This window comes from Odocoileus virginianus, chromosome 17 (assembly GCF_023699985.2).
Source record: "Odocoileus virginianus isolate 20LAN1187 ecotype Illinois chromosome 17, Ovbor_1.2, whole genome shotgun sequence".
In the NCBI taxonomy this organism is placed as follows: Eukaryota; Metazoa; Chordata; class Mammalia; order Artiodactyla; family Cervidae; genus Odocoileus; species Odocoileus virginianus.
The window spans coordinates 11,113,085-11,127,603 of NC_069690.1; the positions used below are offsets into that span (position 1 = coordinate 11,113,085).

Sequence of the window (14,519 nt, forward strand, 5' to 3'; positions counted from 1 at the left end):
TTTGTCAAGTAGACAGTTCACAGGACAAGAGACACAACTATAGGTACTTTGGAAAGGGGCAGGAGGGTAGAAAATAGAATACCCCACAAAATTGACTTGAAAAAAGAATGCAATTTTTTTTTTTTTTTTTTTGCAAGATGGTGATCGAGGTTTTTAACGATACTGTCATCACTCTTCCCATCACATAGGAAGGAGCTGCATGGAACTTCACACTAGTGCTTATTAAATGTTAGTAAAATTAAAACTTCACATTCTGGAGAATTAAAACTGCACTAATTATTAAACAGTTATCAAGGTATAAATTTACAAATAATCAAATATACAATTTGCCAGGTGGTTTCCTTTTCCAGTCTGAATACTTTTTCATCGGTTAATTATTACCTTAATGTGCTCACAACTGTTACATGTAAATGTGTTTTTCTTTCCTTAAATCTAAAACTCATTAAATTTAGAAAATTTATATGTAAAAATTAAAAGTCAAAAGGAACTGTTCCTAAAACTATATGTGGAACAAGTCTACACTACTCTTAAAAGATACAAAAGCTGTCTGAGAACAAGGAGCCTTGGAATGCAAAAATAAGCCTAGAAAGGGAGATGAGATCAAGAAAGTTAGAAACAACATTCATAAAAATACAAATGTGGGGAAATAGAAATATTTCCAGAAATTTTCAGAGATAAAATGTGTATGGGGACAGGCAATTAAATATATTGTGTGAACATGTTTTGTCTACATTTCCTTTCCACTCTATTTCTGGCACAATCTGTTCACAGGGCCAACTCAAATTTACAAAATGAATTTTTAAAATCTTTCTGCATAATTGGAAAGCTCACTACCTTAGTTTATTATTCTTACAGCATTCTAAGATTTGAGATGAAGAAAATTTGTAAGAGGTGGTTCTCTTAGTATTTTAGAAATTTCAGCAATTATTAATTCATTTTAAACATTAGGATAGTAGTTTACCACTCTTTCAACAACGAAAAATCAAAACAGTAAATGGACTATACTTAACACTAAATGGACAATACTTAACACTAGAGGGAACAGAGCAAACTCTTTGTAGAAATAAGCAGAATAAAAGAAAAAGATTTGGGGACTTTTGCTTTAAGATTCACATTATTCCTAAATCTAACATATTTAAGCAACCTCAAAATTTCCCAGTCTTCTGAACTCTGCTTAAGCAGAGTTTTGGGAGTAAGTGCTTAGAAGTGAAGACTTTTAATAAACAGTGAAAAAAATCCCCAGAACTAAAAACCCCATAATTTGACATCACTTAAACCAAATTTGGGATTAAATGAGTTCTCCAAAGTATAAATAAATCCTCATTGAAATGCTTTTTAAAAATATACTACACCCATATCTCTCATACTTAAATATCTTGCAATGAATTCTGTATCATGTCAACAGAGCAAACAGAAGCACTTAACTGATAAAGGAAAAAACTATAGAAACTTACCGGCATCATTCAATAAATATAATGCTATTATTTAAACTGAACATATAAGATGTGGAAGAATGGGAATTGGAATGAAATAAAAACAAACACTGTAACAAGATAAAATACTGAATAAATTGCCAGATTTAAGGTGTAATGTTCTTAGACTCGGAGGACTCAAAATAATTAAACGTTTGCAGAACTGGTCTTTTTCCAGTACATTAAACACCACATACTGAAGGAAGAACTAAAGATTAAAATCCAAGTATTTTCTGCTGAATAACAACTATCGTAGTACACTGGAAGCAACTTTCCTAATAATCAAAAAGACATAATTCAAAATAGCAATAGCAAAGATGCTCCCCACAACCTCCTTCTCGCTCCCCTACCCCCACTCCATAGAAGCCTTCCTTCTTTTAACTCATGACCATTAAGGATATTTTCTGGCTCCACTTCAGCATCATGACTCAGGTCATGAGAAGTGTCAAAGATGCATTTCCTTCAGATGGGAAAGAGCAACAGATTTTAACAACCATACAAAGATGGGAGTACTGTGCAAAAGAGTCAAATCAGCATTTTTGACAGAAGGGAAGATAAAACCTTTTATACTCACATATATTTTATTTCCAGTTTAAAAACACTTAAATAGCATTCTATCTAAAATATGCTTACATGTTCTGCTCAAGAAGAAAACAGGAAACCCATACTCAATTTAGCTGCCTAAATTATCAACAATGTGTGAGAGAGAACTGTTCACCAATCAAAAAAGAAAAAGAAATAAGTCCAAGTATACCCTAGGAACATTAATAAACAGTTCAAGTTTTTGTCTTCTACATGTATTTCTCCAAAAACAAAAACCATAAATTTACCTGTTTATATTAAAAACTACTTTTGATAGAAAGTCCTTGATGGAGAAAATCACAAAGAAGAGCAACACCTGACCCTACCTGGGCACTGAGAACGAAGACTCTTACCACCTTCCTTGTATCTCTGCTGCCTTAGCAGAAACACTTTTTGTTAATCAGCTGGATTGCTGCCAGAAAACCATATTCAATTAACAGTACTGTCGCTTTATATTTTCTTTCATCCATGATTTTATCAAAGTGTACATGTTTTAATCCACTTCAAATTAGACAGGAGTGAAATATTATTGAACATTTGTTAATTCCTGACTAGGAAAGATTCTCAGCACTGAAAAGGGAATGCCTTGTCTCGTCTGAAGCTGCCAACAATGGCAATGCCCACACTAACTCCACCCTAGCCATTCTGAAACAGCTTCACTCTTGGGCTTCATTCTAGCTTCAATATTCTCACCTGCAAAAACACATCATCCAATGTTAATAACTCTTTCAATGAACCTTAAATCCCTTTCCTTTTCTCATCCTTCTCCAAATTCTAAATGTCATTTTATGCTAAGAACCATTATAGTTTCTATTTCTCAACAGAAACCATTATGGTTTCTATTTCTGTGTAACCCCGGCACAGCACCGACCCCACTCACCATACCCTTCTGCAGTTTGCAAACTTTAAGCCAGCAGTCAGGTTTTTACTTCCTGCTCAGATTCTTAAGTTCAAGACTGCTCATGGCTGCTATTCCCAAGTCTCATAATTTCTAAATCTGTTTACTTGGGTCACTCCTGCAGACACTGATCATTGGGTATCAGAATTTTCCTACTTAATTACCTTCCTCACTGGAAAACTAAGACTAAGCTTACCTGCAAATTGATAAGCCAAATCCTCTTACAAGGAGCAAAGAAATGGATCAAAAATTATAACTACCTTTAAAAAAGATAAACAATTTTACATCTATAGAATAAGAAAAGGGTGAGATAATAAACATTCACAGAAAAGGATATTAAAAGCATATTGCAGAAATTAAAAAACCTGTAGAAATAAAAAAACATATTGTAGAAATTAAAATGCAATAAGCAGGTTAGGAGATAAAGTTGGGGATACTGTTTTAAAGTAAAACAAAAAGACAAAGAGATAGAAAATAGAAAAGGAAGTTAGGGGTTCAGTGTAGGATATCCATTACCCAACTGACATGATTTCGAGAAAGGGGCAAGAAAACCCAAAACAGCAAGAAATAAATTATCAAGAATTAAAGCCTCTGAGTGGGAGCAGTGGGTGCAGGAGAGTGCAATTTTTCATTATTAAATTGTGATATCATGTTACTTTTTAATAAATGTATGTACTGCTTTGGTACAAAAATTTTATTCAATAGGTAAACAAAAATAAAACTCCAAATGTTAGCAGAAAAGTATCAGGCCTACTGATGCCTCAATAGTGGAGTGTAATCACTGCTCCCATAAAGTACAGAGATAGATCCTTGAATAGCAATATGTAGAGAAACAAAGAAAGGAACTGTTAGAACACACAGAAACCACTCCCTCCAATGATTAACTAAAACATTTGCCTTCATTCAACTCCCTAAATTCATTCACAGGAGCTAGGTACCTGGATGAGATACTAAAACTAGATAATAAATGACAGTAATTTATTTCAAAAATTCAATTCTGTAATAAGACTTTGAGGAATAAATCATAGAAAACATAATAAAAAGGAAGCTAAGTTATTACAAAATCTTAGACGGCTTCAATATCCATAGAACACCAGGTTCATGCCAGGGCGGCCATGATTGAAATCATGGGAAAGTTTAGAAAAGATCGCCCTCTAGAGGCGTGTCTCAATAACCATTTTAAAACAAAATTTGAAACCTGCAGTCTCTGACATGCCAAAGTTAAAAACAGAGAAAACACAAAATATTTCATAAACAGTAAGGAGCAAAACAAAAAGTGCCAATTTAGCTTCAATTTATAACTACTTAAGCCAGTATTTATTTTAAGGAATAAAATTTTAAAAGAGAGAAAAATAAGCCATATTACAAATGATATAGACAAAAGATAAAATAGTCAAATAGATGTTTTATTGTATTAAATTTAATATAAAGTAAAATTTAGAGATAATATAAGAGCTTTTAAAGATATTCCATAGGTAATTTTATTTTTCTCAAAACTATGTTATCTTAAACTTCCTCTCAATTTTGCTATGAACCTATAACTACTCTATAAAATAATCTATTAAAAAATCATGCTATCTTTATTTAGTAGACGGTTTCTTCAATTAGGGCTTCTGAAATAGAAGCACTTTGTTTTCAGGACAGTATTTATTATAAGGCCTCTCTTTTCAATCTACTTTCCCTAAAGAACTCATCAGCCCTCTCTGAGAAACAAGAGGAAGTGACATGAAAATATTTTAAGTATACATAATTTTTGTGCATAGAAATGTAAAGACAAAGATGATCAAATAACTTATAAGAAAAAAACTCACTAGGAAATCTATTAGACTTAAAAAAACAAATTAGAAACTTCACAGGCACTACAAGAAAGTACATGCAACCAGTTTAAAAAAAAGGTACTAAACTATGATAGCCTAAAAGAAGATTTTTATCCATTTAACATGTATATACTATATATATACTCTGTGTCATATGAGGCATAAAATTTAAAGCAGAGCTACAGTGCACATGATTGATTTTTCTTGGCAAAAATTAAAACATACAAATGGAAACTTCAATCCACAAGTAAACAGTGATGTGGAAAGAGAAGTCAAGAAACATCACATTATTATTGATTGTCTTAAGGAGGTGAAACTGTATAAGGTTGAAATGTGTGGTTGCTTTGCATTTACAATTGTGATGTGGTCTGTATCAAGAAAACTACCGATCAACAAAAGTAATTACAATAAACCATCAAATGAAGGCTATAAACAGAGTTTCTAACAGAAACAAAGAATGTCTCATATAGATGCCAAGAAGAAAAGTGATGCTACCAGTTACTTAGAAGCACTTTATTAAAATAGGGAGACTTCAAGTCCAAGGAGGCCCCATCTACAGGACTCAGAGTCTCATCAACTACTTCCATTTTATTTGAAAGAAGCAGAATCTGGAACTCAGATGCCTGAAGCTATGATTCCCTTGAGGACCTATGACTTAATGGGAAGGGGACACCTCTGAGAACCACAGAAGTGAATCCAAAATCCCTCTGTTGATGCAACGGGAAAAAAAACAGGAAAAAATAAATTCCTTGAAAGCCCTATCACATAGTAACCGCCATATTCCTGAATCTAAACTGGAAAATCTGCAAAATAAAGAAATGCAAAGGCCAGAGAATGGATGGATTAATTTATCCAACTATATTTCCTAATGTATGGTATCACATTCATAAAGAAGGCTGAGCACCAAAGAATTGATGCTTTCAAACTGTGGTGCTGGAGAAGACTCTTGAGAGTCCTTTGGACAGCAAGGAGATCAAACCAGTCAATACTAAAGGAAATCAACCCTGAATATTCATCGGAAGGACTGATGCTGAAGTTGAAGCTCCGATACTTTGGATACCTGATGTGAGGAACCAACTCATTGGGAAAGAGCCTGATGCTGGGAAAGATTAAGGACAGGAGGAGAAGGTGGCAACAGAGGAGATGGTTGGATGGCATCACCAACTCAATGGACACGAGTTTAAGCAAACTCCAGGAGATAATGAAGGACAGGGAAGCCTGGTGTGCTGCAGTCCATGGAGTCAAAAAGAGTCAGACACATTAAGAAACGTCAGAAATCAACTTAGCAATTTTGAGTCTAATAATGCTATAAGATCCTATACACAAATAAGGTCACAATTATATTTCAGTCGTTTATTATTGGATGAATTCTTCATTTACTCTCTTTTCTGCATATAAGCTACCATAAAAAATATGAATAGTGAACGGTCCTATATACCTCCTCAATAATAAACAAAATCAATAATGAAACTAATCACAGCAGCTAATCTTTTCCTGAGTTATTTCATATGTGCCAGACACCATTCAAAGTGCTTTGATCCTCACAGTAACCCTCTAAGGGAGGTAATTTTATTATCCCCATTTTACTGATAGAGAATTAAGGCACAGGTAGAGCAAGTTCTGTGTTTAAATTAACGGAGTCAGAAAGTCACCCAGCTTCCACCACAGGAAGTGTGACTGCAGGTCCTCCAACTGACTCCCAAAGGAAGTCACAGTTAATAATGGAGATCATCAAAAATAATAGGTAGAAAGCAGTAAGCAATAAATCCAGATAAAGAACTTACAGAAGAAACAAACAGCGGAGTTAGGCACTTTATGTTAAGAGGGAGAAAGCACATTGAGAGCTGAGCTGAGCTGCCAAGACGCATTCAACATTTACCTGAAGAAATAAGCAGAAAGCAATTCAGGTGCAGAAACAAGGTGTCGACTGAAGCTGAAAAGCAAAAGCAAGTAATTAAATTTGCTTGAAGCATAAATAATAGTGGCAGAAGGGGTTTCTTCATTCAGCAAAAACTTCCTAACTGGTAAAGGTTAGTCCTCATGTCCCAGAGGACTATCTGCCTGTCTTCTTGAAGCTCCCAATACCCGCAACCACATTCACTTCCTATTTCTCTGAGAAAACAGAAGCAGTTTTCTCTTTGCCCTCTAGTGTGAGTGCATGCGTGCTCAGTCGAGTCCGACCCTCTGTAGACCCCACGGACTGCGGCCCGCCAGGCTCCTCCATCTACGGAATTTTCCAGGCAAGAAAACCGCAGTGGGTTGCCATTTCCCACTCCAGCTTTGCCCTCTAACTTTTCCCCATTTTCCTGTCAATATTGACCTCCAATTTCTCTCTTCCCATCCTTAATAAAATCCACCCCTATCAGGCCCCCATGGCTCCACCAAAATTGCCCTTATCAAAGCCACATGTCCTCTCTTGACTAAATGCAATGGTATTCTATGTTTTTCTCAGTCCTTATCTTAATTGTCCTATTGGCAGAATTTAACACATTAATCACTCCCTCCCTTTTCTCAGGAAAAAAAAATGTCTTTGTTTGGCCTCTAGGATTTCTCATGTGTGACTTTCTTTCTATGCCACTTAGTACTTAAAGTTGGAGGGCCCTAGGGCTCAGACCTGGGACATCTCCATCTTTTCATACTCATTCACTTACTATGTGATTTCCTCCTGCTTTGGCTTTCTTTATCTATGCCTTCCCAACATTTATTCTCAGCCTATTCCTTCCCACTGAACTCCAGATTCATAAAACCACCTACCTACCTAGCATCAGTAGGTCAAGATCCCTCTTAAAGTAAACATGTCCAAAACTTCTGATCCTGTCTCTATCCCCAAACCTGTTTTACCCCTGTGATCCTCATTTCCTGTGACAGCAGTCCCACCCTTCCAGGTGCTCAGGCCAAAAGCCTTACTGGTCACCCTGACTTCTCTTCCCTCGCCTGGATCTCTACGATACCCTCTTCACTGGTCTCGGCAGGGTTCTCATCTTGTCAGACGGTGCATTTTCAATACACATCTCCTTTCTGCAGTCTTGCCACGTCACTCAAAACCCTCCACAGCCACCCCACTTCACTCTGAGTAAAAGTCAAAAGCTGACACGACCTGGCTGCACTTCCTCTCTGACCGCATCTTCTACTCTGCGGCTTGCGTGATGTTTCCCAACCACATGGGTCTCCTTGCTTCTCCAGGGACACTCCAGACACATTCCCAGCTCAGGGGTTTTCCACTGGCTGTTTCTTCTGCCTGGAACACGTTCTGCAGGTATCTGCATGACTTCCTCCCACACTTCCATCAGAACTCTATTCAAATGTCGTCTTCTCAGTAAGGCCTGCTGGAAGCAGCCTAATTTCAAACTGCCGTCTTCGCCAGTACACCCTACCTCCCTTCCTTTACTCTATCCTATAGCACATAAAACTACCTGTTTATCCATCCATCCACCTACCATCTATCCTATGAATCATCCACATCACTCCACTAGAAAGTCAGCTCCATGGAAATACAGATGTTTTCCTTTTTTATTCACTGCTGTATCCTTAGAGCTCAGGAACATAATAACATTAATGAAAAGTTCTTTAATAAAATGAAAGAATCTTATAGATGTTAAAATGAAAAGCAACATTACCATGAATGAAAAGTTCTTCATTCTGACAAGTAATGAATTGTTTTTATTAGAAAACCTTGATAGATGTTTGAAAACTTTCATTTGAAGACTTAGAATCCACATTTTACCAAATACTACATGAGGTATCAAGATATAAATATAAATAAGAAAAAGATCATCTCTTCATAGAGGTCAGTCTACTGGGAGACACAGGCATGCCAATAAACAATTAACACACTAAAATATAATAAAATTATGTGCACAGTGCCAAGACCAAACCTGATACAGAGGACACAACATTCAGAGATGTTTAAAAAAGGTTTAAGAGATGAAGTGCCACTGTTAGCTAGATCAGAATGAAGTAGGGTTTTAGTAAACATTCAGGGAATAAAAATTACTTCTAGAAGAGTATGTCAAGAAATGAATATATGTGGCCTTTTCAGGGAAGGGTATGGAAATGTAGGTGTGGTGGGACAAGAAGCTGGGAAGATAGAACCTTCCAGAACATCGGAAAAGCACAGTGAAACACTGAAAGTAGGAAAGTGGAAGAGTGTATTTACGGTTAACAAAGAAAATGCTTCCAATAGTTAAAAGAAAAAAAAAAAGGCTAGAAGCTACTGAAACAGATGAGGTAAGAAATGATGACAAGAAGTTCTTAATCATTTCTGTCGTGGACTACTTCAACAGCCCAGAAAAGTCTGTGGATTCTTTCTCAGAATAATACTTAGAAATGCGTGGGATACAATATACAGAATTACAAAAGAACACTGTATTATTATATTGAAGTAAAGCTATCAATTTATTTTAAAATTTTAAGTTCTGCTATAGTAATACCTGTAAATAAATATTAAAAGCAGTAACATTACATAATAATATATAAAAATTTTCAAGCAATGATGAGCACAAACCATATTTCAAAATATATCAACAATTCAAAAGACTTCAAAATATATTTTCTGTATATGATACAAAAGCATCTTTTTTTTACTGGTGACAGTGTTACAAGAACTGCTATCACTGGCATGTGTTGTCTATATTCATAGTGAAAGAAAACATTTAACTTTGGGTAGGGGATCATAAACCTAAAGTTGAGATATTTTCCTATCCACGTTCATGGATCTTAAGAATGCCTTACAAAGCCTAAGGTCCAGGCAACAAGATTAGAAACGAAAGAGATATTTAGAGAGAGTTATGTTTCAAATAAATAAACATCCTCTGTTCAGTAAAAAATGGCAAATAGATAAAATAATCCTAACTTAAACTGGATTGCCTCCAGAAAGTAAAAAGGAAATATCCCTATATCAACTGTTATTTAACAGTTTCCTTTACTTTGCTAAAAAGAGCACAGACAAACAACGGTAATACCGCCAAAGCATGATTCATTTTCAAGATGAATCCCTCCCCGTTCAAAAGTTTACATTGTTTTTGACTAGCATCAGATTGTTTATCCACACAAACTGTAAATACATCATTTTTAGAACTAACCAACAACAATGCCCATTTTGTTTTGACATGTACCATACAAAAAGAACATAAAGAAAAATGACCATCACTCTAAAGTCTGCACTTTAAAAATGAGAAAAAATGATGGAGTAAAAGCAGGTGAAATTCCAACTTAATTAAACTTCAGCACACGTTATGAGGAGGAAAATGTCCCCTGAAATTCCTTGCTTTCAAAGGGGAATTTAAGAACAGCTGTGTTGCCCAAAAACCCATAATCTCCTCTCTGAGATGTCTTCTCTTAACTTTATGCAAAAACATTCAGAAAGTTATGAAAGCAATAATGCTGAGGGAAAATAATATATTTTGACAGAGAATTCAAGTATTACTCTTCAGAGGCCTGATCTTTTACAAATGACAAATCCTTAATTGGCTGGCACTTTACACTCTTCAGCAAAAATACATGGAAAGGTACTTGTTCAGCATTCAGTATGTGCTTTTTCCCCTGAGACAAGAGCAGAGATGACCTCAATTTTCTGTGCATCTTATGCCCAAGTCTAACACAGAACCTGGTATATGGTATCTTATTAGAGAAGGAAGAGTGGGAAGAAAAGAGGAGCTCAGAAGAATGCTCCCTGAAAAGGCACACACGGAAAGACTATAAATTCTTCCTATTTTTCTACTAATATATCTGGTTCTCTGGTCAACCTAGCCACCCAGTGTGCACACTGAACCTCTCTCCATAAAGTTTATGGTGAAACTGAAGTTAAGAAAAATATGCAACACAAAAAGCAAAGCCCTTGAAGAACCTATGTTGTTCATTGTTCAGTCGCTAAGTTGTGTCTGACTCTTTGTGACTTCATGGACTGTAGCATACCAGGCTTCCCTGTCCTCCACTATCTCCTGGAGTTTGTTCAAACTCATGTCTATTGAGCCGATGATGCCATCCAACCATCTCATCCTTTGTTGCCCCCTTCTCCTCCGGCCCTCCATCTGTCCCAGCATCAGGGTCTTTTCCAATGAGCCGGCTCTCCACATCAGGTGGCCAAAATATTGGAGCTTCAGCTTCATTATCAGTCCTTCCAATGAATATTCAGGGTTGATTTCCTTTAGGATTGACTGGTTTGATTTCCTTGCTGTCCAATGGACTCTCAAAAGTCTTCTCCAGCATCACAATTTGAAAGCATTAGTTTTTTGGCGCTCAGTCTATAGCACCACCTAATTATAGAACAAAGTTGTACTGTTGTTGTTTAGTAGCTGAAGTTACGTCCAGCTCTTTTGTGACCCCATGGACTACAGCCCACCAGACTCCTCTATCCATGGGATTTCCCAGGCAAGAATACTGGAGTGGGTTGCTATTTCCTTCTCCAGGGGATCTTCCTGACTCAGGGATCAAACACACATCTCCTGCATTGGCAGACTTTACTACTGAGCCAACAGGGAACTCAATGTGACAAAAGTTACACCTAAAAATGTAAGGAATCATTTCTGAACTAAATTTCCTGAAAAATAGCTGAAAATATGAATAACTATCTCAAAGCTTTCTAAACCTTTTAAACATGCTAAATACTTTTTTTAATGACTGTTTTCACCCAAGACTTATTGTAAAAGATTTTCATGGACCACTAATTAAATATAAATGAATCATAACTGTTCTTATAAAAAATAATAGAACCAGAGCACAAAACATCATCTAGGTAGAAAACAAAGATCCCAAACTTGGGACTTCCTGAGGACTTCACTTCCTAATGCAGGGGTTGTGGGTTCCATGCTTGGTCAGGGAGAGAAGATCTCCACACGCCTGCCTTGTGGCCATAAACCAAAGCAACATAAAACAGAAGCAACATTCTAACAAATTCAATAAAGACTTTAAAAATGGTCCACGTCAAGGAAAAAAAAAAAAAAGGTCCACATCAAAAAAATCTTAAAACCAAAACAACAAAGGGCCCAAACTTTTCCGAGTTGTAGAATTTCTCCTCAGGATTCTAGTTACAAATATATTTTTTCAGTCTATCTTAAAATTCCCTCCAAGGAAAAAATATATCTAAATTTATCTACTACATGTATCTTTAATTGACTAGGTATTACAAAAGCACATGTGTTCAAGCAGGAGCTAAAACAAATAAGGATAAGGATATGTCCAGAACCACAAAGATATACTCAAACAAGTACTTGTACACACATGTTCAGAGTACCACTATTCACAAAAGCTAGAAGGTGGAAACAACCCAAATATTCATCAATGGATGAATGGATAAAATACTGTGGAACATACACATAACAGAATACTATTCAACCATAAAAAGGAATGAAGTATTGATACAGACTACAGTGTGGCTGTACCTCAAAGAAGTCAGACAAGAGGTCACATATTTTATGACTGCAGTTATATGAAATAACCATATCAGGTACATCTGTACAGATGGAAGCAGACTGGTGGTTGCTAGGGACTAGGGCACAGAAGAGTGGAGAGGAATTTCTTAAAGAATATGCAGTTTTTGTCTGGAGTGAAGACAATATATTTGGAACTAGATAGAAGTTGTTGTTGTACAGTTGCTAAGTCATGTCCGACTCATTGCAACGCTATGTACTACAACACACCAGGTTCCTGTTCTTCACTATCTCCCAGAGTTTCCTCAAACTCATGTCCATTGAGTCAGTGATGACATCCAACCATCTCATCCTCTGTCACTCCCTTCTCCTCCTGCCTTCAATCTTTCCCAGCATCAGGGTCTTTTCAAATGAGTCAGTTCTTCACATCAGATGGCCAAAGTATTAGAGCTTCAGCCTCAGCATCAGTCCTTCCAATGAATATTCAGGATTGATTTCTTTTAGGACTGACTGGTTTGATCTCCGTGCAGTCCAAGAGACTCTCAGAAGTCTTCTCCAGAACCACAATTCGAAAGTATCAATTCTTCAGTACTCAGCCTTCTTTATGGTCCAACTCTCACATCTGTACATGACTACTGGAAAAACCATAGCTTTGACTATAAAGACCTTTGGCAGCAAAGTGATGTCTCTGCTGTCTAGATTTGTCATAGCTTTTTTGTGCAAGGAGCAAGCATCTTTTAATTTCATGGCTGCAGTCACCATCTGCAGTGATTTTAGAGTCTAAGAAAATAACTACAACTACTCTGGTAATACCTACCAAAGTTACGATTTGCATATGTTGTAACCTAGTATTTCCACTCAAAAATGAGCAAAAATTTGCACTATGAAACAAGTACCAACATTTTCATTATCTTCATTATACATAAGAACTCCACAAGAAACCACCAAAATATAAATCAACAGTTGGAGAAAGGATAAATAAATAAGTAGAAACATACTTATACAAATGGAATATGTAACAGAAATGGAAATAAATGAATTAATCTCATAAACAATAGTGAGCAAAAGTTCACTTTTTTAAAAGTAGGGAAGTGATTACCCTAAAGTCAGAATCATGGTTTGCTTTTACAGGAAGGGGACACAAAAATGGAGTTCTGAAGTTTCATTTACTGTTTAGGATGATGGTTATACAAGTATTTTCTCTCAAGTATAGACTTACACATGTCTTTGGGATTTGGGGGGCTTTTTTTTGCAATACATTAATAGAAATCCCACAGAGGTGTATATTAAAATAAAATGCAAATGCTGCTCTAAAATATGTATGACTCAAGACTATCCCTCTCCAACAATAGATATTTCTTAATGAACTGACTCTGGTTAAAGCCAGAGTTTTCTGGAAAAGATCTACAGATAAAAAATTCAATCTCTAAATTTACAAAAACGGTCTTGAACACCATATTCCATATACATGGCATCAAGTAATCCTTATACAGTGAAAAAGTTAGGGAGTTAAAATATCATGGTAATGATCATCACCATTATTTCAATTTATTAAATGATTTAATATATTAAGAATGTCCTCAAATGAACCCAAGATCTTCTTTGTATGAACAGATTAGAAAAACGGGTTTATTTTATTCCAGATCTCAAAAATTAAAGGTAAAGGGGAGAAGGACTGTTGGGAACAGTGAAGAGAGAGAAAACTGAGTTTACCGTGCAGAGGGGATCCAGAAGGGCTGCTGGATAGACCTGGGACAGGGCTACAGCGACCTCCTTGCTTAGATGTCAGTTCCTGTTCAATCTCTTCCAGCCCAGCACTCTTCTGGAAACGACTCATACGATTCACGACTCGTGGCGACATATGTGTTCGCACACAAGGCTGGCCACCATAAGGGTTGATCGGGAAAACATGGGAAGTGCCCCGGAGTGTACTGACCACAACCCAGCGGCAGTCATGGCTGAAGCATATGTCCTGCACCTAGAAATGAAACATGGAAAAACACAACTATTCAGATTTAATGAAGAATATCACACGCATATTTCCAAATACAAACAGAAATGCTTGCCTGGTTACCAAATTTATCTCAGATCAGGTTATATTTTCAAAATGTTTATATTAAAGATTAGAGTCATTGTGAATAGTGATCAAAACTTCACATCAGGGATTTGGTAAGATTTAGATATTCTAAAGGGAATTCTACCCCTTGCTGTATAGAGTGCCAAATCAGAAAACAAGACCTAAGTGGTTTTGCTCTATAAACCTATATTTAAAAAAAAAAAAGATACATGGATCATATTAATTTCTTTAAAGGCATCTGCCTTCCAAAAAGCATAGAAGAGAAAAATTAAAACATACATTATACAATGTATACAAGGTGAAGTT

At 36.2% G+C, this 14,519-nt stretch overlaps 1 protein-coding gene across 10 annotated transcripts in view; it reads right to left on the reverse strand.

The window, feature by feature from the left end:
• BCAS3 (BCAS3 microtubule associated cell migration factor) overlaps positions 1-14,519 on the reverse strand; it is a 581,826-nt gene that overhangs the window by 350,459 nt on the left and 216,848 nt on the right. For all 10 annotated transcript variants that reach the window (XM_070478583.1, XM_070478586.1, XM_070478587.1 and 7 more), the window contains exon 15: positions 13,850-14,114. In XM_070478583.1, the coding sequence (XP_070334684.1) occupies positions 13,850-14,114 (265 nt within the window). The remainder of the gene's footprint in view (positions 1-13,849; positions 14,115-14,519) is intronic.